Source organism: Capsicum annuum, chromosome 7 (genome assembly GCF_002878395.1).
Source record: "Capsicum annuum cultivar UCD-10X-F1 chromosome 7, UCD10Xv1.1, whole genome shotgun sequence".
Classification (NCBI taxonomy): domain Eukaryota; kingdom Viridiplantae; phylum Streptophyta; class Magnoliopsida; order Solanales; family Solanaceae; genus Capsicum; species Capsicum annuum.
Genome location: NC_061117.1, coordinates 97,985,314 through 98,012,159, shown reverse-complemented (window position 1 = coordinate 98,012,159; position 26,846 = coordinate 97,985,314). Strand labels below are relative to the sequence as shown.

The 26,846-nt window shown below is 35.7% G+C and overlaps 1 protein-coding gene across 3 annotated transcripts; it reads left to right on the top strand.

Annotated features, from left to right (window-relative positions):
- The first annotated feature begins 3,771 nt into the window (after nucleotides 1–3,771).
- LOC107877995 (probable sodium/metabolite cotransporter BASS4, chloroplastic) lies at nucleotides 3,772–25,304 on the top strand. 3 transcript variants are annotated; one of them, XM_047393631.1, is made up of 14 exons: nucleotides 4,412–4,733; nucleotides 5,302–5,401; nucleotides 8,583–8,690; nucleotides 8,758–8,825; nucleotides 13,149–13,227; nucleotides 13,837–13,895; nucleotides 13,998–14,066; nucleotides 14,906–15,019; nucleotides 17,014–17,035; nucleotides 19,930–19,997; nucleotides 23,832–23,917; nucleotides 24,462–24,591; nucleotides 24,753–24,854; nucleotides 24,929–25,304. In XM_047393631.1, exons 1-14 carry the CDS (start codon nucleotides 4,569–4,571, stop codon nucleotides 24,992–24,994), a joined length of 1,236 nt encoding a protein of 411 aa, XP_047249587.1. In that variant the 5' UTR covers nucleotides 4,412–4,568; the 3' UTR covers nucleotides 24,995–25,304. The 3 variants fall into 3 exon arrangements, with proteins under 3 accessions (XP_047249586.1, XP_047249588.1, XP_047249587.1); XM_047393630.1 differs by lacking the exon at nucleotides 17,014–17,035 and having other exon boundaries at nucleotides 3,772–4,733; nucleotides 13,970–14,066; XM_047393632.1 differs by lacking the exon at nucleotides 17,014–17,035 and having other exon boundaries at nucleotides 4,411–4,733; nucleotides 19,930–19,956.
- The last annotated feature ends 1,542 nt before the right edge of the window (nucleotides 25,305–26,846 follow it).

Here is a 26,846-nt window from a genome sequence, read left to right as displayed (position 1 = left end):
TAGTATAGTTAGAAAGATAATTCAAAGAGCTTTCATTTGATATATAGTAGGTTCTCTAATTCAATATATACAAAGAGTTATGGTTGATTGAAGTTGACCAAAGTTTTTGATGCTCACAAAAACTTGAACGATAGGAAAACTTTCAACTGGTCCTTGAGTTAGGGGACCTCTATGATCTTAATTCATGCTCAAATAGATTCCCACACGATTCAAAGTATTTCATACTTGGGAAGCTATTTCTGAAACATTTAGACTCGGTTTTTTTTGCTTTACCAAATACGCTCTAAGGCTCAAACTGGAAGAGGATTTTGCGGGGCATTACAAATAATTTAGCATAAACTTATTGGGTTATTGATTTACCCAATAACCCAATATAAAAAATTAAAATCGAAACAATGATTCAATAATTTTTTTTCACAAAATTATTAAAAAAATCGTTAACCCAATAATGATAAATCAATAACATTTTTATCGATTCGATTTTTGTAACCTTTAACTTCAATTACGATTTCTTACTCCATTAATTATAATAAGAAACGTGTTTGTGCATGTGAGTCTCTAAAAATTCTAATCGAAACACCAATCGAAAAATACTATGAAACACTAACCGGAAAAAAATAATTTCATATTTTTAACACACACAAAAAATATAAATTTTTAGATAATAGCTTACTTGATCGATAAAAATTCAACCTTTCACTATTTTAGAGTAGAGGAAAACTGAAAAATATAATATTTTTAGAGAAAAATAGGATAATTAAAGGTAGAAGTGAGTTATTTTTTAATATAGGACAAATATAAGGAAAGTGGATGGTATTTATCCACGTGGACAGCCACATCAACACTTTTTTCCACGTGTCCACGCGTGTATTACATGCTGTGGACAGTCAGCAAAAAAGGGCCACGTGATTTACTAAAACAACAAGTTTGGGGGGGGGGGTACTTAGGACAAGTCAAAGTTTAGATGTACATGAATAAAACGTGATAAGTTCAGGGGGGTAATGTATACTTCTCTCAATATTATATTATATATAACTGAGGATGGTCAAATTTGGTCGTCCTCACGTTGAATATAATAATATTAAATTTATTATGTAGTACGAATTATGGGCCTAGTTTCAATTTGCGTTTATTTTTCTTTTTAAATTCATTTTTAGGCGGACATCTCTAATTGGTGTATAGTATTGATATTTTATATAGTTTTTGTTATCTTTTCTTGCTTGTCCATCCTTTTTATTCATATTCGATTACAACTCTTATTTCGTGCATTTCTTTGTACGTGTTTCTTTTTTATTGTGATTTTGTTCCTAAATAAATATAAATTTAAATTTTTAAAAATTCTTTGGTCATAATATTTTTTAATATGTCCCTGAGTTTAAATATAGTAATTAGTGTAAATTTAAAAAGAGATAAAATTTAATTAGGTGTAAGTTGGTAAAGTAATCTTTAATTTTCTAGAAGTGAAAAGTTTATTAAAGGGTGTGCCCAAGCCAAAAGGAGCACATATTGGGAATGAAGGGAGCAAAATTTCCTTCGGTTAAAAATATATTTTACTAAATTAATTTTATTAATAATTTTAAAATCTTAAAGTTAATTATGATCACATATATAGTTATTAAATACTAAGAATAATATGGATAAAAAAATTATTATAATACTCACTCAATTTATTAAAATGGACCAGTAGAATGAAACATATATTTTTGATATATTAACCAAGTAAAATGAAACATATGGAGTACTCTCTCCATTTCAATTTGTGTATTTGGTTATAATTTTAAATGGATAAGAAAGTAATGAAATATTTTAAATATACAAAAGTGTTCTTTAATGTTGTGATTTTAAACATATCATATTAAAATTAAAATTAAAGAGTTGTGGAAAAAGATTCTTTCTTAAAGCACTAGAAAGGAAATTAAGATAAACAAAATTTATCTTTATTTAGATAAATAAAGGTTCTACATAATTAAGAAATCAATATAAATTGATATTACTTAAGTAAGGGTAACTTGGTGAAAATACATCTTACTTCTTTGGGATAATTGATTTCTTGGGGTCATTTGGTTGGAAAAGGGTTATCCCGAGATAATTAATTTTGGGATTAGTTATCCCACCATCTGTATGAGATAAGTTATCCCATCACTATGGTATAAATGGTGGGATAAATAACCCCGATACTAACTAATAACTCACACAAAAAATAAGATGAAGTAGTCCTACATTTTATTTCGGGACTATTTATTCCTTATATCTCACACCAAATGATTCCTAAAGGTTATCTCCAATCTAAAATATCATATACTATGGACTAGAAGGAGAATATATTACCGTTTGAATTATTTGTAATTATACATCTTTTGATAAAGTTAGGTAACTTTGGAACCACATTTCATTTTAATGGTGAAACATTTGCTATATCTTACTAATTACTCTCTTTTATTTTAATTTATTTGATACTTTTCATTTTCTGAAAGTCATTTTAATTAATTTCTTAAGCTAAATTAATTTGATCAACTTAATATTTTTTTTTAAGAATTTAATTTATTTAGGCATAACCTATATATACACAAACTAAATTAATTCTTTAGATTTATTTAATGAGTTTAGTTATTATTTTTTCTTAATTTTTTTAACACTAAGTTTAAATTACAACATTTAATTAGCATAAATTTTTGTCCACAATATTATATAGATTCGTCATGTGTACGTGCTTTGCACGTGTGTATAACGTTAATTAATAATAAAAAATAACATTAAATTTCATGAAAAATGCACTACTACATAACAGAACATACAAATCAATAACGATTTTCCTAAACAATAGATCATATCATTACAGAAAAAAATCATCCATACTAAAACAATGAAACAACACGAATAGTACTATTGCAAATAAATTAACAATCTTATTAGACTTTCCTGGAAAATCTCACATCAGATAAACTCAAACTTTCTTGGCAAAAACTCAAATTTTTAAAAAAAAACTTGGGTGAAAATACATTAAAAAAATTCAGAACAATTGAGTCATTGACATAAATGAAATTAATAATTAGAAGGGGAACTACCAAATTTTATATTGCGGTTTGAAAGTCAATTCCTTTAGAATTAAAATACGGGGTATCTTAAGTGGAGGTGATCTTGAATACTTACTTGAGTGGGCAAGGCTTGTCATGGTGCACACAATTTTTCCCTGTAAAATCGTTCATCAACATCATCCTTGTTTTATTTAATTATCGAAAAAAAAAATTAATTGAAAGAGATTCATGAGAAACTATTCGATGGGGTTTATTATCAAAATTTTACCTGAAAAAAATATGAAAAATTATCAAAAAGGTGAATTCATTATCAATTGTTAATTATGTACAATTCATATATAATTATACAAGCTATTAGCTATAAGAAACAAAGAAAAGGTAGAAAGAACGATGGTGATTAATGCAAGAAGACTACTCAAATCAAAATTGAAAATTTTTTTTTAGTAAAAGTAGAACATGCCGTATATATGTTGAAATTCTAGTTACAAACAAATACAAATCCTAAATTTGCACGTTAATTTTTTGTTTTGTCAAAAATACTTTGTGTTCTTAATAAATCTTACAAATCCTAGGCTACTACTACTACCATATATTTAATTTACCTAAAAAAATGGCAATTTTTTATTTTCCAAAAATAGGGCAGTTTGAGTTTTTATTGAAATTATTGCAATTGCTATTTAAATAATAAGTTTATTGTATCTCATAATAATTAGGAATCTTTTTTGATTATTTTCCTATAATTAAGGAATCTAAATCTTTCGTGACTTTTTTTACCTAAAAATTTCTAGAACTTTTCATTCCATTTATTTGTAGGACTCTTCCTTTTAATTCTCCTTTCATTTTTTTTTTTAAGTTTTTAAAAATATATATTATTAGTATTTATTTATAACTATAATTTAAGAAAATAGTAAAAAAAACCACTTTATCTACTGAAAATTATTTTAATGAAGAGAAAAAACTTCATATTTTTAATATATTATAGATATAGATTATACATTATAGATATAAATTTTATTAATTATGCAGTAAAAGAATATAATATAAATTAATTTTTTTAATTAAAGTATTATTATTTTTATACTTAGGGGTCGTTTGGTTTGAGGTATAAAAAATTGAAGGAATAAGTTATCTCGAGAGAAAATCGAAGATCACTTAATTCCTTATTTGGTTGGAGGGATTAATCCAACCCGGGATAATTTATTCCATTATTTTTTCCTTAGTGATAGAATAACTTATCCTATATACATGATGGGATAAATTATCTCGAATAATTTTAAAATATCTAATCCCAATATTAGTTATTCCAAGATAACAAATTCCCAACCAAACGATGCCTTAGAGTTAGCACGGCTACAAATAACTAGTACTCTGGTATTTAATATATAGTACTATAACAAATACTCTATCAAATCAAATGTAGATTGTTTTTCCTCCTGTTTTAAGTTGATTCTTCCATTGGGTTTGGCTTGTACACCCGTACTCCCAATCACCTATTGAGCGTACTGTGTACCATTGTTTTTGTGTTCAGTAACAATGGCGGGGACACTCCAAATTCTATTCCTCAATCCTCCGGCCATCGGATATTCACTTTCTCGCTGCCGGCGTCCGACGACCCACTTCCCATTTTCTGGCATCAGGTCGCATCTTGTTTCGAAACTCAGTTCATCCGTTAGGGCCTCGTTACAACATTCAAATAAGGTCAATTTTCTTTACTTAATTATCAAATGTGCTCCTCCTTGATTTATTTGTCAACTTTTAATCCTTTGTGTTGCCAATTTTACAAGTAATATTTGACCCATATTCTCAAACTTGAGAAAATGATAATGGCACCAATTAACCTAATTATGCTAATATACTAGTGAGAGATAAGACATAAAGGAAGAAAAAGATTTATACAGCCGATAACTATTAGTTGAGAATACATTTTAGGCATGTTAGCTACTATTCTGTTGCAAGTCCTATGCTCTTTAGGAGTGTTTTAGAGATTTATAGGTTTAGAAAATATAGAGAACTTTTATCATTTTTTATTTGTATTTCAGTAACATTGACAGAGATGAGTTTAAATGTAGTAACATGGTCGGTCATTCATATAGCTGACCCCCAACTTATTTTGAACTGAGCATATTCTAGATGATAAAGAGTTGTGCGTTTAAAATTAGTTTGGTGTTCAAAACTACAGAAGTCAGCTTTAGATAGTTAATTTGAAAGAAGGGAGTATTTTACGTTTTCTTTGTTGTTTGCTGATCAGATTTATGTTATTTTTCAGGGAAATGGTCGTGGAGACCATCTTCCACAGGCTACTGCAAAAGACTTTGATTGGGTAAAACCACTTTCGGGTTTTGTATCTAACAATTTTTTGCCTTTAGGTGAGCTTATCCAATCCTCCTTGAGTGAATTTGGATATTGTGGACTGGATTGCAGATTGATATATTGTTTTTCAAGCTAGAAGATTATGTCTGGCTAACTTTTGGAACATTATCTACCTTAATTGCTTAGTTTTGGCTGTGGATTTCGTAACTTTTGACCTGTCAATTTAAAGAACATATCGTGATGGTTGCCTTAAGTGCACCAATTTTGCTCTTTGTTTTTTTCTTCCAGTTTCTTACATGAGCTTAGAAGGACATGTTTTGGAACATTATGTACTTCTTTAGAATAGTTTCTGGCAATTTCTTAACATGGGTTTATGAACTTGAAATATTGTGTGTGTATTGTCCAGTTAGTGAATCATAGTTTGTAATTCTTTTACCTTTTGTCATAATGATCCATGGGTTGGTTTTTTAAATTTTATTTTATGAAGTAATGTGTTTTATAGAAAGGCATCAAGGAGATGCAAGGTTAACAGGAGCCTAATTACAGAAGAACAGAAGTGTAAGAGAACATTGTTTGCCCCAAATACAATGTCTCAATCAAGAACTAAAGTGCTATTGAAATTCAAAAACTGTACTGAACTAGTTACTGTGGGTAGACAACTTTCTTGAAACATGAACTTTGCGCAAATGGTCTCCAATGGCCTTAATCTATTCAAAATCATGAATAACGGGTCCAAATTAGTCTATAAAAACTAATCGCACAATTTTAGGACACCTCGGGGTCAAAGTCAATCCTTGGTCAACTCAAACCCGCCCCTTGGGTCAAGGGTTCAAAATTAGAAATTGATTACATTAACGCGTTACATATAAGCACACAAGTCAAATCTACAATTAGATTTCCAATCTGAGTCTTTCTCGATGTTCAAATCCCCAAAATACTTGTTCTAAATCTCGGTCTAAAATCCCCAAATTTTCATTTCTTAAATCCATGTGGCGTAAAAATCCATAGGTATTAATGATATTGATTACACTAGTTGTTTAGAACACTTACCCAACATTTGTAGGTGAAGATCAAGCTCGAAACCCCTCAAATCCGAGCTTCCAAGCTCTAAAAATGGTTAAGATTGAACCAAATCCGCAAATGGGGCTATTTATAGAAGATCACAGCTAAACCAGCACCCACGTCCTAAATCGCGTACCAGTGACTGCACTGCCTGCCTTTAGTTAAATGGTCACAACACCTTGTACAAATGTCCAAATGACAAACGGTTTGAAGCGTTGGAAGCTACTCAAAGGGCTACAGTTTTTGTTTATAAATCATCTCCAAATTCGTTTTATATTGGGGATATGTTCTTGTGAAGTCAGGTCATACATTATTTGAACATTTCTTTCCCCCTAATTCTTTCCAAACCAATTCCAAGTTATTTCTGCTGACACCTAAACATCCTTATAACTCTCCAAACCACATTACAACTATATTCTCATATTCAAATGATATTGTTCTCATTAGTAACGATTGTTGACATGCAAATAATGAACGTAAAATTCGTTAATGTACTTTAAGGAGTTAGAAGTTTATGAATCTATTCCAGGTCCATGAACGGACCTGGAGCTTTATTCTTTGCTCAACTCATAATGATATTAAAGACCTCTTGTTCTTCAAACAGTCTCTCTCTACCAACTTCTTTCCTCCTCTATTTTAGGTTGATCTCTTAAACAGTAGCCAGGTCTCCAATCAATTGAATAATGGTTCTACTGTTCTGGTAGAAGCTGAGAATTTCCCCTTCTATAATCTTCTATCACCTCATCCCCTACTATCAACTTGCCGATATGGTTGTACCTTCTGCGTGCATTTGCCCTTTTTTTAATTTTGTGCTCCTGTTACCCTGTTTCACCCAGTCCTGTATTTTTGTCTCCAATGTACTACTCATACTTGATAATATCCTCCAAATTCATTTGTAGTGTGGCCCTCCTTAATAAATCATCTTCCTGCAAAACCCTGCTTTCTTGTTCAAAATTCAACTGTAACAATTGACTTAATATCTGGTTTCTTCTTATCAAGGTTCCGTAAGTTATCAGGATTCCACTCCTTAAGCTTCACTTGTAATAATCTCAGTTTCTTGGCAATAATGAAATCTGGTCTGCCCTCAATAGAGAAAGATGTCCACCAGTCCTTCACAAGGTTCAGGAATCCATCCACTTCTACCCACCAATTTTCAAATTTGAAGTAGGACGAAGTTTTCTCTCAATCCCCACAGAGAAGCATAAGATGAGAATGACCTGATGATATCCTAGTAACTGAATGGGTATTGGGTAGTTGGAATAGAAGAAGAATATGGTTTTCTTCTTTCTTTGCTCTTTTTTGTTCCCCTTAAATTTTGTTTCTATAAGAATGAAGTAGGTGATATTTCTACCAAAGTTAAATTTAACTCAAATTCTCATTAGATGAAAGTTTGCTCTGTAGCTAATAAACTATAATATAGCAAATGCAAATAAAAGATGCTTCTAATCCGTATACAGCTGATGCCACATGTACTGTAATTTGGTAAGTGTTCACAAGGTTAACATTTCCCTTTGGGGTATCAAGATGAAGCAGAATTCCCTGCATCCACAAACAGGATGTCCAGATCAACAGCAGAAGACTTTCTGATTGTGATAGAATTTATATGTGTATGTTTTGTTGCTTTGTCCATCTCTATTTGGCTCATCATCTTTTAGGAGAGATTGAGCATAACTAATTTGTCTGTATTGAAGGCATTATGCCCAATGAGGTGATGCAGAAAGTATTCATGTACAGAGTTGGTTGGCCTTTATGTGACATTGGAACATTATTCTGCACAATAGAGGTTTAATGTTCTTGTAGTTCTTAACTGTATCAATTGCGTTGTCATTTTGGTGACAATGTGCACATAGCTCTGGAATGTTTTTTTCATTTTGAAAAAGAATGAAATCGAAATGGCTGCATCAATTATGCCAGCCAAAACGACCATGAATCCTTAAGCGTGGATAACTGTAGAGTATATGGGCACTGGGATTGTTGATTACCATGAGCTTTACCTGATTGCACTAAAGTGTGTTGCTATCATGAAGGTCGTCTCGAAATGTTATGTAATGATATTTCTGATGTGGATGTTATTTACATAATATCCTCTAAAGTTTTGAATTATTTTATGTGTATTGATAAGAAGGATTTGTAGTGCCAAACTCATGCGTTCTCACTTCTCAATAATTTTTGCAGCTTTAATTGGTGGAGTAGCATTAGGGCTTGCTAATCCTACACTTGGTTGCCTGGCTGATAGATATTATCTATCCAAAGTTAGCACCTTTGGCATATTTATAATCTCAGGTAGAATTCTGTCTTTTCTCTTTGTCAATTTCGGTCCCCAGTGATTATTTACCTTCTTATGATACAGGGCTCACATTGCGTAGTGATGAAGTAGGTGCTGCCGCTGAAGCTTGGCCTGTTGGGCTTTTTGGTCTTGTATGAATTCAAACTCTTCTTTGTGGCATTGTAATTTTTGTGGGTTCTCCTCTTCATCTCTGTGTCTTCTTATGGCCGAACCATGATAATGGAACTTGAGCTGCTTTCACAACTATTTTGGATGTTGATTTGTACGTCAAAATTCTTCACTATGTATGATGTAAGAATCACCAAATTGAAACTGCCACGACCCAAATTCGAGGGGTTCGCATGGACACCTAAGGTTATTCCACTAGGAAAACTCTATATATCTTATGCTATTGAAACAACGACCACCATGACCTTGATTCTTGAATATAATAAGTACTAGTAAGTGACTGAAAGGTTTATCATAAGATTAAAATGTACAACTCAATCTATTTAAATTTAAAATGCACCCACAACCGAGTTTATGGATCATGATTCTAGATCTTTAATAACTGATAACTATGAAAAAGTCTGGATAGAGAAAAATAGTTGACTCTAGTATCCTAGAGGAGAAGGGGAGCTCACTAAACTCTGGAAACACGGCCAGCTACTAACTATCTTGAAGAACTAACTTCGAATTTGCAAAAAAAAAAAAGAAAAGAAAACATAAGAGGGGTGGCTGAGTCTACTGACCCAGTGAGATAACCATCCACAAGTGTCGGTACCAAAGTTAGAAATAACATATACTGAATACTGAATCTGAAAAAGAGTAACAATAAGTATTTGCCGAAAGTAAATCTGTTTTACTTTACTATTTTATCTCTGTATCTGAGATACAATTCAAATATCTGAAACCACATGCACTAGGAATTCTATCCCGGTGGTCCGACCCCAAACTGCTCGGCTAGGTAACCATATGCCTCGTGACTGTACATCATGAGGGTTAACACCACCCCCACTCGGCTAAGATTGCTAGCATAATCTGAATCTGATTACTATCATGAGTAGCATAAGTTGATATCGTCATACCTTTGTGCAACGCAACATGATGGCGCTTCATGGGGGAAAGAGAACATCAACTGAGACCTTTCGAGCTTTCTCCCAAAATGTCATTTTCATCCAAAACATATGTATTGTATGGTGTTGCTTAGAACATTTAAACAATAATTAGCTAAACAACATGCATGGGTCTAAAGTATTTTTTCAAAAAATCCAAAACATACTTTAAGAAGTAATCATAAGAAAGCACATTATATGGAAAATCATAATTATATAATCAAACTAATCACTTATTATTTCTTAACTAAGAGTCTGTTTGAGATTGTTGTTGGGAAGCCAAAAGTGCTTTTTTTTTTTCTTGAGTACAAAGCACTTCTTTTGATAAGGTAGGGTGTTTGGTAAACTTACATAACTGCTTTTAAATAGAAGTAGAAGCAGTTTCTGATGTTGGGAAGAAGCAGAAAGTTCCTGTTCTTAAAAAAGCAGAAGTAGAAAATTATTACAAAAATAACCTATCACTTATACCTATGTACCAATATATCCCTTATCAATTAATTAGCATATATCATAAGTTTGATTAAAGTTTTATTTTTATAATTTTATTCTTCATTTAACCCAGTGTATTCCCACCTAGTGGGGTCTGGGCGGGGTAAGATGTACGCAGTTCATACCTCTACCTCTAAAGAAGTAGAAAGGCTGTTTCCGATAGACCCCCGGCTCAAGTCACGAGATACCACACAAACTCATAGTAAAGCACAGAACTAGATTACATAACATAAATACGGCACCCATAAGTATTAGAAAACAGAGAAAAGCACACAGATTCGTAATAAAACATGGAACACGGAATCATAACAAGAATAAAACCCCCACCAAGTAATTCCCTACACTAGCGACCTAAACCGGCCCTAGTCTTCTGCCCTAATTCGCGTCCTCCAGACCTTCCTATCTAGGGTCATGTCCTTGGTGAGCTGTAACTGCTCCATGTCCCGCCTAATCACCTCACCCCAGTACTTCTTCGGCCTACCCCTACCCCGCCTAAAACCATCCAACGCTAGCCTCTCACACCTACGAACCGGGGCATCCATGCCCCTTCTCTTCACGTGTCCGAACCATCTCAATCGGGTTTCCCGCATCTTGCACTCCACTGGAGTCACACCAACCTTCTCCCGGATAGCCTCATTCCGAACTCTATCCCCTCTAGTCAGCCCACACATCCAGCGCAACATCCGCATTTCTGCCACCTTCATTTTTTGGATGTGGGAGTTCTTAACTGGCCAACACTCCGCTCCATACAACATGGCCGGACGGACTACCACCCTGTAGAATTTGCCTTTCAGCTTGGGCGGCACCTTCTTATCACACAACACCCCCGACGCGAGCTTCCACTTCATCCATCCCGCCCCAATACGGTGCGAGACATCCTCGTCAATCTCACCGTTACTCTGGATCACGGACCCGAGATACTTGAAACTATCCCTCTTACATACCTCCTGTGATTCCAGCTTCACTACTACCTCATTCTCCCGCCTCACGTCATTAAACTTGCATTCCACATACTCTGTCTTGCTTCTGCTCACCCTGAACCCTTTAGACTCAAAAGTTTGCCTCCACACCTCTAATTTATCATTCACACCCCCTCGAGTCTCATCTATCAGAACTACATCGTCTGCAAAAAGCATACACCAAGGCACCTCCCCTTGAATACGCCGCGTCAACACATCCATCACCAACGCAAACAAAAAGGGACTAAGAGTAGATCCCTGATGCAATCCTGTCAAGACAGTGAAATGCTCTGAGTCTCCTCCCGGCGTCCTCACCTGAGTTTTCGCTCCATCATACATATCCTTAATTGCTCTGATATATGCCAGCGGTACTCCACTCACCTCCAAGCATCTCCAAAGCACCTCCCTGGGGACTTTGTCGTAAGCCTTCTCCAGGTCGATAAACACCATGTGCAGGTCCTTCTTCCTTTCCCTATACTGTTATTTTATTCCTCACTCCTTTTCTTTAAACAAAATCGAAAACATAATTGATGATGATGATATATGAACATATAATTCTTTATTTTTAATTATTAGTGACAATAAATGACATACGAATCACGTTGCAAGACCATTGATACATGTTCTTTTCCGTAATTTGTTTCTCAAAAACACTTTTTAGAAAAGATTAGCCAAACAAAATCTGGTTATCAGAAGCACTTTTTAAATGCATTAGCCAAACACAAATTGCATTTTTTGAAAATATTTTTCTGAAAAGCCATTTTATAAAAGTGTTTCTCAAATAAACAACTTTCTAGTAGTAACTCCAAACAACCTATAAAGCTGAAAACACTTTGACAGAAGCATGTAACTATCCCCATATATGCAAGGTTGCCATACATATACTCCATATTAGAAAACAACTACCTATACATCCTCTGACTTAAAAATGAACACTTTAATAAATCGTGCTAGTTATGGAAAAATGAAAAATCAGTAATGGATCTTTCAACTCGTCGTGACTTGGCATTACTATAGTTTGATCTCACGACTTGTCTTTAGTAAACCGTTCGTGAATCGATCAAGAATAAATTGCAACATGATAATTTCTATATTAGATTTATTCTAATGGGGTCTCTAAAAGACTAGGAAGATCCGAGTCCCTTATATTGTGAGAACAATAGAAGTATTTGTATGTATCTATGAACATGCATGCAAGCGTGTCGAAAACTATGTTTTGCCATAATAAAGTTTAGAATGAATAAAAAGTAAGAGCTAGTGAATACTTTCAGAATTTTGAAGTTGAAACGTTCCTATTGGGTTTGAGGTGAGGTGATTATGGAGAGCTACATCTATTGTCGTTAAATAGGAGGCCATAGTTCAGTTTTAATCTAGGAGCATATTGGTGGCAGGTTGGTGTTTGACTCATTACTATTTAGAGTTAGTGGCAGTGTTGCTTATTTTGAAGAATTATGAAGTTCAAAGAATCTTTGGTCACTAGGTAATTGCTGTCGCAGTCGAGGAGTTTCTAGATTAGGTTCCGTAACACGAGGTCACCGTGAGAGAGGACGGGGAGCTGACCTTGGTTTCCGACGTCTGTCTCTGCTTCTTTTGGTTACCTTGCAATTTCTAACCACTTTCAATTCATACCATATTCATGTTATCATAACCCAATTCCTTCACTACCCTCATGCGTGTCCATACACATTTTGTGGACACTTTAATCACGTCATTGGGCAGTTAATTAATCCAAATTAGTATTATAAATTTATGGGGCTTTACATTTTCAGTGAATGACTATCATCTGGATGGACCTGTACCAATTTTCTTTGTCTCTTTTGGTATTGGATGCAATATCTTAATTTTGTTTCTTGATCATTTTATGTTGGCATTTTTATTCTTAACTATTTCTAGCATATTCTTATTGATGCAGGTTTCCATTTTGTTCTTCACTCCTTTTTTTTCCAAGATTATTTTGCTGCTAAAGCTTCAACCTCAAGAATTTGTCACAGGTTAGACAGCTAAAAATACCCAACCTCTCCATGTTGTAGGCATGCAATAACTTTCCAAACACGCGGAAGGTGGGATGAAATGAGGAAGACGATTATGATAAGTGATTATTATTGTTTGATGCTCCTTCAGAATAAAAACCAAGTTGATCAACAAGATTTTGTTGGTGTAGAGACTTGATTGTTCACTTTAAAGTGTCTGTGGATATAGGCATACTCGCGTCTCTCATGGAATAAGAGTTGTATTCCAAGTCATTGCACGCACATGTAGACAGGGGAGAGGGAAGGAGAGATAGGGGCTAATGTTTATCAGCATGGTTGAAGGATGGAGATGATATTCTCGAAGGCCTTTGGTCTAACCGTGTTAAGGCTTTTAAAATATCCCTTTTTATCTCTAAGCTTTAATTTCCACATATTGCGAACTTAGAATGAGCTGCATTGTTCTTTATTTTATTCTAATTGTAAATGCATGACTTCTAATTTACAGCTCTTATAAATAACCAGGCTATCTGGTCATGAAGAAAATGTGTTTAGCATAAATTGTAGTGCATTTATGTTTTCCTAGTTTCACTAGGAATCTGTTGATTACGATTATATTTTTTGGTTCCTTAGGGTTGGCCATATTTAGCTGCATGCCCACAACACTATCTAGTGGAGTAGCACTAACTCGGGTAAGTTGAATGTCCTATTTTATGCATGGTACTTTCTATCCAGAACCAAACATGGGAAATAGTTGGTTGTTGAGTTTGACTGCAGGTTTCACTTAAACACAGTTAGCAGGAGGAAACTCTGCTCTTGCGCTTGCAATGACTTTAATGTCAAACCTTCTAGGAATTCTGATTGTAAGTTTTCTGAGCTATGTATCTGAATGCTGCAAATCCCTTTCATGCTATAAGTTCCATATCAATTATCATTATCTCCTTCACTTTATCTGTACATAGTGCTAGCAGAGTTGATTGTCTTATTTTATAGTATGGTTTTTTCTGTCCAATCCTTATTCATGCAACTTTGATGGCTATTTTGGACTATTGTTTCATGAAATACTTGAATGTATGTGAAAGAAGATGATTCTTTGTTAAAACTTCTGTAATTGAAGTTGCTTAAATTAGTCCAAGTTCCTTGTTAGTTCATGTCTTCCTTTTGCATTTTATAATTAGAATTCTTTCGTAAGGAAATCTTTATTATTTGGGTGCATTCTAATTGTTGAGCCAGTTATCTTCTTGTTTCTTACCACTTGTTGAACTTTTTCCCTAAAAAGATAAAATTGGAATAAGTATAGCCAGGAACGTTCAGATGTCAGCTGGTATTAGGTTTTTTTCCCATTTCATAAATCTCTCTTGTTATATGTATCTGTTTCTTGAAAGTAGTCAATGAGACCTTCTTGTGCAAGGCAAATAATTTGTTGTGTTAATACCATATTGAAGCATCCTTTACCTTTTGAAATGAAGCAGCTGATTTGAAACCAACATGCAATCAAGATTTGTTTATTTGTTTATTTATTTTTAGTTTCAGTAGAGCAATTGATGGTGACTGTTGAAACACAAGGATTGATATGCTCATCTGCTCCATTTGATAGGCATAAAATAAATCCTACTTTATTCCATGTTTGTGCTTGGACGATTTTTGCCTCACTACCCTATGTACTTTTTAACTATTCGTTTAATCCCTAATGTTGTTCTAGGTACCTTTTTCGATCTCCAAGCTCATAGCTGCTGGGGTTGGTGTGTGTGTTCCAGCTGGGCAGTTGTTCAGAAGCCTTGTTCTCACACTTCTAGTTCCTCTTATCATAGGGAAGGTATTTACCTGAAATCAATCCATTTATACCCTGTTGAAAAATTAAAAGTTCTTTTATGACTCCACAAGTTCTTGATAGACATTGCAACCGTCATCTTTAAATGTTAAGCAACAAGTAGTCTATTATAGCTGCTATGATGTTGTATTTTCTTTATTCTCGTCAGTGTCCAATGGTTTTATTGCCTAGGAATATCTATGTAATTTATGTTCAGCTGTCACGAACCATACTCAATAGTCATCATGCTCTGAGCATGTATGTTTTTTTTTTTTATGGGTGATGGTTAGGGGAGGGGGTTGTCCATATCGTAGTTTATTTCTAATTTAGCTTGTGTTTTGTTGGATAGGTTCTAGACCATGGCTTACCTTTTGAGTTGTCCCGATCTCTCCTGGGTTTCCCTTTTTTGTTTTTTCGCATTCGGCTACTTTATAATCTTTTCTTCTGATAAACATTGTTTCAATGATGTCTTCACTTCTACATATACTATGGACAATCCAATATGATGAGATAACGGAAGTTTGGTTAATCAAGTTGCTTTGTTCGGGAAAGCTAGGGAGAGACTATAACTAATTAAGCTTTAGAAAGATGAGAAATATTTCCAAGATTACTTAACATTTCTCAAAATATTTATGCATTTTATCTCCAAATACTGGAGACCTGCCGCAGGAATCCGATTTGTAGGTGACAAAGGGATCAATTTCAATCTGCTTTCAACTTCCTGTTAGCAGTTTTAGCCGCACACTTTCTTATTGTGGAGAGAAAATAGTTTTCTCTTCGAGGAATAAAGATAGTGTACAATCTTTTCCTTGGTTTGGTGTTTTGTGCTGGTAAAAAGGGAGATCAAGCGGACCGGCTTATGCTTACCTCTTATCACTGAGACATTTGATTTTCTTCGTAACGAATTGGAGACCTGCTGCAGGAATCCAATTTTGTAGGTGACAAAGGGATCAATTTCAATCTGCTTTCAACTTCCTGTTAGCAGTTTTAGCTGCACACTTTCTTATTGTGGAGAGAATATAGTTTTCTCTTAGAGGAATAAAGATAGTGTACAATTTTTTCCTTGGTTTGGTGTTTTGTGCTGGTAAAAAGGGAGATCAAGTGGACAGGCTTATGCTTACCTCTTATGACTGAAACATCTGATTTTCTTCATAACTAATTCGAATTGAAGGGTGATATAAAATCGGTCTATTTTCAGCATCATATCCACAGTTAGCGCACTTCGCCTAAAGGGAAGAAAATTTTACGAACATCTTTTTTTCTAAAGCAGAAGATTCATACGGATTGTTAAGAGTCGTCTTGTTATCTTCAAGCTTCTTTTCCTGGTACTGAAAATATTAATTGGTCTTGAAAAGTACATATTACTTGTTTGAATTGAGTCAGAAGAAATGGTGGAACTTGATCCCCTTTTGTATATGGTTTACTATTTGGAGAGAAAGAAACAAGAGGTGTCTTGAGAATACTGCAGAATCAGTACAAAAGATTAAATGGTACTGTATGAACCCCACCTTTTTTGGTGTAAAGTGGATGCTGGATAGGTTGTAAATTTTATATCTTCTTTGTAGTTTAGCAGTAGTCTGCTTGATTTTGCTCTTGGTTACTGATGTAAATCTTTTTGACGGTTGCCAGCATACCCTCATTGCTGAGTAATACAACTTTACCTTTGTCAAAATTAACAAATAGAAAATGAAGCCATCCTCCATATTTGGTGTAATTCAGTACTCAAAAGGCCCAAGTCTGAACAAAAGGGCAGAGATAATTGAAAAGGTTCTATTTCATTGTTTTATTGAAAGCTTTTCCCTGTGGGTTGTGATAAGAAAACATTATGATGGAACTACATTACACCGAGATATATCTGGAGTATCTAACCAAAAACATTTCATTTGGATGGACTTCTTTTAATAGATAGCATCAGGATGTTTCTTTTTCTTCTTGTACCTTTGAAGTTTCTAACACTGATTAATGCCTTTTCTTTCTCCCTTGTTTTACTCCCTTTACAGGGTTTACGAGAATGTTTCAAGGGTAAGTAATCTGGCGCACTCATCGAAAAAGTTAGATGTCTTATCTAAACTATCTCATAGCTTGAATAGTTTCAAACTCTTGGAGTAGCTATAGCTTGCCTTTTCCCATGAATGCATTAATGCCCATTCTGGACCATCATCCTAAGTGCCCTCAACTATTGGTTATAATGGTTTAGCTGTTTATGCTATGGGAGTTGACTTTCCTTTTCCTTACAAGGACTCGTGGAGGGTATGTGAAAAGATCATTAATGTAATTACTCGAGTCAAGCGGATTAGGAGAGGGAAGGACCTACTTTCCCTGTCCAAACCATCTGACATGCACAGCTTAAGGCTTTTCACCTATGTTGCTCGTTCTCTCCAAAATGTTGCCGCACCCGTGTCGAATCCTCCAAAAATACACTACGTTTGGAGGATCCGATACGTGCCCGTCAACATTTTTGAAGAGTTGGAGCAACATAGCTTTTAACATTCTTTTTCTCTGGTTGTTGATCGAACTCGGTCTATAGGGCCAGAGACAGCAGTTACCATTCTACTTTGCTTCTTTATTTGTAAAATCACTTCGATTGAAGTAGTATTGCCTTACCACTGATGATAGGAAGTTATACTAAATAAATACATCATCTTAATTGACTTCAAATTGCAAAATTTGATTTCTTTGAAAAAGTATTTCAATGAAGTGTCTCATTGCTAGAACTAGACTTCTTATTGCGAAATTCCACATCATTGAATAATGTATTGGCTATGTGATATGAAGTAGTCAAGTGTAACGACCCAAATTCTATAGGATTGGTGACTGACACCCAACTTCCCCTTGTGTGAACCAAAATCTGTTATATCTAAATCATTCAACCTCAATAGCATTAAGGCTAACATAAGCAAATTGCGCAACAAAGCATAAACTTCATAACCAAATATGTATCCAATATAGATAACTGTAACACAGGTCTAAGCCCCAACAACAAAGTCGTAGGAGCATCTAATAGTTTTGGTGGATTGCAGCTTGAAAACTAGGATAGAAGCTATGGAGATGAAGTCTACTTGCCACAAAAGAACTAGAGTGGGTTGCTCACCACGGAAGTAGTTATCTAACTGGAAGAAATAGCCAGTTGTTCGCTAGTGCTCGTCACTAAATCTGCATGTTAGTTGTTAAAATGAGTAGGAATAGGAATAACATATAGAATCCTACTTGAAAAAGAATTGTAATGTAGTGTCTTATTTGGAAAAGGATTGGAATGTAGTGGTTATAAATAGGGTCTCAATGTAATAATATAAGATACAACAATTCAATAATATTTTTCTCCTATATTTCTCACGTGGTATTAGAGCCTATACGATCTTGGTAGAGAATTAGAAAGCTAATGGTTATAATGCATGTAACCTCTTGTTTGGCCAATGATTATGCTAGAAAAGTTGGGTCAGCATGCGACTTTCTCATATCTGATTTGCATAGCACCGTGCATCTCTCCGTACTACTTCTCATATTTGATTTGCATAGTACCGTACATCTTTTCGAACTACCTTCTCAGATCTGTGCGTCTTTTTGGTGACTCCTCAGATCTGGTTTGCGTAGTTCCATGCATCTTTCGATGACTCCGCAGATTTGATTTGTGTAAGGTTGTGCCATCATTCCGACCCAACCCATATATATTTTCTTTTTCAATAGGGCCGTGCCGTCATTCCGATCCTAATCATAATCGTGCCGCCATTCCGACCCTACCCATGTAATTTCTATTTTTCAGTAGGGCCGTGTCACGTCATTCTGATCCTACCTATAGTCGTGCCGTCATTCCGGCACTGCCCGTATAATTCCTATTTTCCAGTTGGGCCATGCCATCATTCCGATCCTACCCATATAATTTCTCTTTCTTAGTAGGGGTGTGCCATCATTCCAACCCTACTCATATAATTTTTTTCTCAGATTTTGACCCTTTTTTAGCGGTCAAACCTAATTTTCTGGTGACATGTACTACTTTTCCGGCCACTTTTTCAGTTTGTTCCTTTTCAACTATGTCTCCCAGACGTCAAGAGCAGTGCTTACCAGTTTTCTTGCAAATATCTTCATCAAGTCCTTTAATGATCCTCATATTAATTACATCTATAACAAGCTTGGTACATATGCCTTGTATGCACCAGCTGGGGTTTGTTAAAATGAGTAGGAATAGGAATAACGTATAAAATCTTACTTGGAAAAGGATTGTAACGTAGTTTCCTATTTGGAAAAGGATTGGAATGTAGTGTTATAAATGGAGTCTCAACATAATAATATAGATGCAACAATTTAATAATATTTTCTCCTATATTTCTAATTGGGGGCTTAGGGGTCAATTCCATAAATTTCCACGTCTAATCTCATATTTGGATGAACAAACTAGTTTATAATCATGAATAAAACTCAAATACTAGTTTAGAATCTTTAACTTAGACCAAAAGTCCCTTAGCCGAAAACCCCTTAATCTCATTGAGATAGACCTTTCAGAAGTATCAAAAGCTGATTCTGAAGTTCTCTGCCATTCATATTTCCAGGGATTTCAGTGATTGCAGAACTCCCACTGCAATCATGAAATTTAGCCCAAGGCAGGTTTGCTGCTTCGTGACCCCCAGGTCAACATGCCTGCCAGTAAACCTTCTTCCTCAACTGCAGACCCTCTTCCTCAATTTCAGTATTGCACCCGATACATCAGAAACAGTTCTACATCTGTTTTATGTTTTCAACTTGTCTGAACCCCTGGAGTCTTATTCTAAATCATCCAAACAAGTCATAAATAACAATAACAACCTATATGCATGCTAAAAACATAGTATGGAATAAAAGTGCAGAGTAATCAATATAAGGGGTGCGGTTGTTGCATCAAACTGCCTAATATATTACTAATTTTTTAATAATTTCTATTGCAGGCGTGGCTGAGTTTTCTGATCGAAATCGTAAGCTTTTATCAATGATGAGTTCTCTCCTCCTCAGTTTAGTAAGATGCAGATTCCAATTTACTATATTGTAGTCTGAATATGGATTTTCGTTTTATTTGTTTCTACTTGTTCTCATCTTAATTGTTTTCAGCATGGTCTCTTCGCTACCATATTTGCTTTACATGCTTGGTTTTGACATGCTTTACTTGAGTTGAGGGTCTACCGGAACTAACCTCTCTACCTTCACAAGCTTGGGGTAAGGCTGCATACACACCACCCTCCCTCTGTAGACCACACTAGTGGGATTACACTCGGTAGTTGCTGTAGCCTGAATGTGGAAACAACAGCTGTCTCACTGTCCAATCCATCCCTCTCCCACCACAAAAAGGACCATACAATGCACCAAGAAAAGGAGATCTGAAAGTTGATATTATCATTGCTATGCTTTTTAGATTGTTGTCTCTACATTAGACTAGATAAACAGAAAGTTTGTGCATCACTCTTTATTGAGTAACATGTTAGTGAACCTTATAATACAATTAAGTAATCCAGTCAAAGTTTGTTATTGCAGACCTTTGCCAAGTTTGGGAATTTTTCCGACGTGATGTTTAAATCTTAATTACTGATTCCATCTCATTTTAGGAGCATCAGAGAGCTCCCATCTATAAATTCACAATTTCGCTCTCCCAATCACTTTAGCTATATTAACATGGAGATAAGGTTAATACAGTTAAAGGTTTATTACAGTAGAGATATGAGGTGTGTTAAACTGAATATACAACAACAACAACATACCTAGTGTATTCCCACAAAATGGGGTTTGGGAAGGGTAAAGTGTACGTAGTCCATACCACTATCTCAGATGAAGCAGAGATGCTGTTTCTGATAGACCCCCTGGCTCAGGACAGATGACAGTATAACTAACAAACAAATAGAAAACATAAAAGCACACAACAAAAATGGGATAATATACCGCTAGATAATAATGAAAACAAGGCACCAACAAGGTAATACTGTAAACTCTCTATTCGAAATCAAAGACACTGAAATATCACGAACAAGCAACTACAGGCGTAGATACAAGCAAAAGCACTCTTGCCTACTAATACGGACGAACTCCTACCCACTAATTCTCTACCCTAATCTGCGTCCTCCACACCTTCCTATCAAGGGTCATGTCCTCCGTAAGATGTAACTGCTCCATATCATGTCTAATCACCTCCCTCCAATATTTCTTCGACCTACCTCTGCCCCGCCTAAAGCCATCCATAGTCAGCCTCTCACACCTCCGAACTGGAGAGCATTCGTGCCCCTCCTCATCATTTGCCCGAACCATCGCAACCTCACTTCCCACATCTTGTCCTCTATCGAAGCCACTCCCACCTTCTCTCAAATAATTGCATTTCTAACCCTGTCACTCCTGGTAAGCCCACACATCCATCGCAACATTCTCATCTCCGCCCTTCAATTTTTGGATGTGAGAGTTTTTAACTAGTCAACACTCCGCCCCATATAACATAGTCGGTCAGACTGCCACTCTATAGAACTTACCTTAAGCTTAGGAGACACCTTCTTATCACATAAGAGCCCCCTAAGCGAGCCTCCATTTCAACCACCCTGCATCAGTACGGTGCGTGACATCCTCATCAATCTCGCCATTCCCCTGAATCATAAACCCAAGATACTTGAAACTCTCCTTTTTCTGAATGGCCTGAGAATCTAGCTTCACCACCACGTCAGCCTCATGCGACAAATCACTAAACTTACATTCCAAGTACTCCATCTTGGTCCTGCTCAACCTAAATCCTTTGGACTAAAGGGTCTGTCTCCAAACTTGTAACTTATCATTAACACCTCCCCGCGTCTCATCAATCAGTACAACATCATCAACAAACAACATACACCAAGACGCCTCTTCTTGAATACGCCGCACCAAAACATACATCACCAAGGCAAATAAAAATGGGCTCAGAGTCGACCCCCGGTGCAACCTTGTCAAAACAGGAAAGTGCTTCGAATCTCCGCCCACTCTCCTCACTCGAGTCTTCGCGCCGTCGTACATGTCTTGAATCAACCTAGTGTACTCCATGAGCACGCCTCTAGCCTCCAAGCACCTCCACAGAATCTCCCTAGGGACTTTGTCATACGTCTTTTCAAGATCAATGAACATCATGTACAAGTCCTTCTTCCTCTCCCTAAACTGCTCCACTAATCTCCTCACGAGGTGAAAGGCCTCAGTAGTCGAGCGACCTGACATGATACCAAACCGATCCTCGAAAATAGTCATGATCCTTCTTAGCCTCAACTCTACTACCCTTTCCCAAACCTTCATAGTATGACTCAATAGCTTGATACCCCTAAAAATGATGTTAAACAATCCTGTCAGCCACTCCAAACCTGCCTCGCCAGTGCTCTTCTAAAAATCTACCGAAATCTTGTCTTGGCCCAGTCTCCCTACCCCTATGCATACTACGAATAGACCCCTTAACCTCCTCCACCTTAATTCACCTACGATAACCATAATCGCGACACACCTCCGAGTTCTCCAACTCCCCCATTACTAAATCTTTATTCCCCTCAACATTCAAAAAGTCTAAAAATAGGATTGCCACCTCATCCTAATAAGGGCATCCTCAACCAACACTTAGTCATTCTCCCTCTTGATGCACTTCACTTGGTTAATGTCACGCGCCCTCCGCTCCCTGGCCTTGACAAGCCTATAAAACCTCTTATCTCCGCCTTTGTCCTCTAAAGCTATATACAAGCTCTCGAAAGCCGCTGTCTTAGCCGCCGTTACCGCTAACTTAGCCTCTCTCCTAGCTAACTTATACTCCTCCTTATTCGTCCGCCTCTCCTCGTCATCCTTGCTTACAACCAACTTATCATAGACCACCTTCTTAGTCTCCACCTTCCTTTTAACTTCTTCGTTCCACCACCAGTTCCCCCGGTGCTTGCCAGATCGGCCTCTCGAGACACCCATCACCTCTCTAGCAGTCTCCCTGATGCACATCCCTTTTACTTTCCGAAGCCCCCATAGTCGACAACTTCTCCCTTATTTTCACGGCATTGGCCAAAGTCAATCTACCCTACTTAATCTTGGGCCGATCCTCCACGCCCCTCCTCTTACTGTCCTTTTTGATTACCAAGTCCATCACCTACAACTTATGTTGGTTCGAAAGATTCTCGCTAGGTATAACTTTACCGTCTTTACATAGCGCTCTATCCCCCTTCCTAAGGAGCAAAAAATCTATTTGGGTCTCAGCCACCAAACTACTAAAGGTAATAAGGTGTTCTTCCTTCAGGAAGCTCGAATTCGCTACCCACAACCCAAAAGCTGAATATATTTTCTATTTAACTAGTCAGTTCAAGGCAACAGTAATATGAAGGAGTTATATTTTTATAATCTAATTGTTGGAGCTGAGAAGTTTCCAGTTACGGGAAACTGCCCACTTAAAGTGGTCTGAAAGGTAAGCGAGTTAAGTAAATTAGGAAGGAGAGAGCGGACTTTATACCATGATCCCAATCAAATGCTTGCAAGATGTACTTGAGATCTTCTGCCATTCTTCGTCATTAAGACAGCTTAATTTAGTCTTCAAACTTTTTCTGAAATTACCATGGTGGTTCTAATATCTTTGTTTGTTTTTGGTTATGGAATAGGAAAGCAGGTTTGTATTTAAGTTTATGGTATGAGTTGTTTATGCTGCTCCCCACCCCCAAATGCATGGAATTTATGTTAGCTGCTGAAGTCCAAGAAGTGTCTTTCATCAAACGACCTGCTAGAATGTTTATATGGAATTTTCTTTTGATTACCATCATACTTTTGCTTCAGTTTTTGTTTTATTTTGTTAAAAATTTACAAAATCACTACCTAATGTCTACTTTTTCGTATTCAGGCCCCTTTTATACAAGTGAGCAGATCTAGGTCGCTGCTTTTATTGGTTAAACCAGCAGTTTTTCTTCTTGCTGTTGTGTTAGGAGTGTATGCTTCCACCTCTCCTTTCTCTTTGTCTTTGTTAACATTTGGTGTTTAATTTGATTCATTTCTATGATGTAATCAATTGCAAAGTTCTGGCTTACATAGGCATATGTTAGTTTAACTTTTTGTGGATATTAAGTTAGCACTAACATGACTTTTATATGTGGGATTTGTTTCTTTGCTCAAGTATCTTTTGTTGCATTTATACATGTAACACCTTTTGAAGAACCAAGGAAATGTTTCTTGTCTTTGGTATTGATCTCTCTATATCTTTGTTGGCATGTGTTCTAATGCAATTAGTTGATGCTGAAATATTACCCTAGTTTAACTAACCTGTCACTTTTTATTCTTTCACCTCCAACTGTCACAAGGTGTCATTTTTGAACGCTGACTTTGCCTAATCACCTTAGTCAACAAAATAGATGGAATAACATGTCTATCCCTGATTGACCCAGCGAATGAGCGGGGATAGCTTGCTTCAGCTTAGTGAGTGGGGATAGCTTGCTTCAGCTTAGGAGAATCACTGACTTATAAGCTTTTCATGCAGGCTTCTACATCTCATCCTCTTTGCTTTTAATGCTCTGGCAATACCATTACTCTCCACTATTTTAGGGGGTAGTGAATCATCTTTTTCGAAGAAGCAAAACATTAGTGCTCTTTTACTAGTTGCAAGCCAGGTAAGCTGCATCTTACTATTCTGCTCATCATTTGCTATTCAGAGTGCATCAGTCTAGGAAGCTTGATGCAGAGATGAGAGAAACCCACATTTCCGTATTTTTCTTTTTATCTTTTTCATGACGTAATTGAAGTTCCCTAATTTCCTTTGTTTTATTACAAGAAAACTCTGCCTGTAATGGTAGCAGTAGTGGAACAGCTTGGTGGTGCTCTTGGTGAATCTGGTTTACTGGTTCTTCCATGTATAGCAGCACATTTGAACCAGGTTATTCTTGATTTCTTCAAACTTTTTGAGTTTGCAGCTAGTTTGCTTACAGGAAAAAGTATCATTTGCTTCAGATCATCTTGGACTCTTTTTTGGTGAGCCTTTGGTTTCAAAAAGAGAATGATTTGAAGACTGCTTAAAATCATCTAGAGTTCCTTTATGGTGTGTGCTGCACATTGAAATGTTCTGCTTCCCGGAAGGGATAATTCACATTGTCAGTCGAGGATTATTGCCTCGTTTCCAGTTTGTGTAGATGAACTTCTTTAACAATTTTTTTTATTGATACGTTGGCTCAGTTTTGAGAATACCATCATCCGAATATCATAGCTTTTCTTCTTGAAGAACAATAATAATGCACATGCAAATCCTTAAGACGGTGTATAAATGCCAACACAACTACATTGTTCTATATCTTTCTACTTTCACTTGTCATTTGTCCCTAATCTCTAATATTGAGCTCAAATACTGTAAATATTGACAGTCGTTTTTCTTTGTCTAAATCCAAACAAATTGATTGATATATTATATATTTAACTCGCAAAATTTATACTGTTAGAAGCACAGTTTATGTGGTGCTTTGGGCTGTTAAGTGATCTGCGCATAGAAATGTCAATTAATAAATGTCTTCTGGTACATCTCATTGAATGATTTTCACCCAAATGTACTATTTTTTTTTGAATTAAAACAAATAGAGCGACTCAACAGTACATTTTTCACGTCATTCTCGCCATCTTCATCTCTATTTGTCCGTTTTCCTTTGTCACGATTCAATTTCTCAGGTCATAATGACACCTTTTATAATCCATCAGTAGGTAAGTCAAATCCATAGTTCGGAATTGCTAGTAACGAACTATCAAGAGAAATAAAGACTAATATAATGATGAATTATCTAAAATCTAGTAAAGTCAGCCTCTAATATTAAAGGAGTACCTGTCAAATACAAAATAATATATATAAAACGATGTCTCTGAATATAAAATAGAGATCCGCCCAACAATAAGGAGAGTAGGAATACTCCGAACATCAGGAGCCCAACTCTCCGATCCATGGTTGCTTCGTACAATGCACACATCAACAACGAAAACTCGTACTATGATCTGCAGACTGCAGAAGTGTAGTATGAGCATTGCGTCTAGTACCAAATATGTGGTACTCAGTAGGCATTGGTTGACTGAGCTCCAAAGATAATGCAAATATAAATAACAGGTAAAACAGGAACATAAACTACAAGCAACTATCCAAAGAACTAAACATAATAATGCAAATGGAACAATAAGGGTAAACTAGCCTATGTTAACAGTGTTCAGAAACTAAAGTGCAATACCATATATTACTAGCCAATATATAAATGAAGAGTGAAAGAAGGATATATCATAGTATAAGGCCAAAGGATACATATACAATATGAATAGACAAGGAAAGAGAAAGATATACGGTAATCTCTCTCTATCTTTCTATATATATATGTATACATACATACATACATACATACATACATACATGCACACACATACAGTGAGAAGTATCAATTACCCCCTGAAGTTGTCACGTTTTATTCACGGTACACCTGAACTTTGAGTCGTCTTAAGTACCCCTGAACTTCTTGTTTTAGTATGTCGCGTGACCCTTTTTGGCCTACGTGGAAAAATGTGTGATTTAAGACTCCATCACGTGCGTGATTGAGTTAAACTTTTTGCCAACATAAAAATAAATCGAATCTTAGTTGCAACCAAAATCCTACTTTATATATATATATATATATATAATAATAATAATAATAATAATTTAGTATAATTTTATTGGATTATCGGTTTACCCAATAAACCAGTAAAAAAAATTAAAATCGAACCAATAACCCAATAATATTTTTTATAAAATCATTAAAAATCGTTAACCCAATAACGATAAATCAATAACATTTTTATTAGTTTGATTTTTGTACACCCCTAACTTAAATTGAGATTTCTTACTCCATTAATTATAATAGAAAAC

Coding starts and splice junctions, on each gene's coding strand:
- LOC107877995 (XM_047393630.1), top strand. CDS start 4,569: ATGGCGGGGACACTCCAAATTCTATTCCTCAATCCTCCGGCCATCGGA. Junction 8,691..8,757: donor TGGCATATTTATAATCTCAG/GTAGAATTCTGT, acceptor CTTATGATACAG/GGCTCACATTGCGTAGTGAT. Junction 23,918..24,461: donor CTTGCTGTTGTGTTAGGAGT/GTATGCTTCCAC, acceptor CTTTTCATGCAG/GCTTCTACATCTCATCCTCT.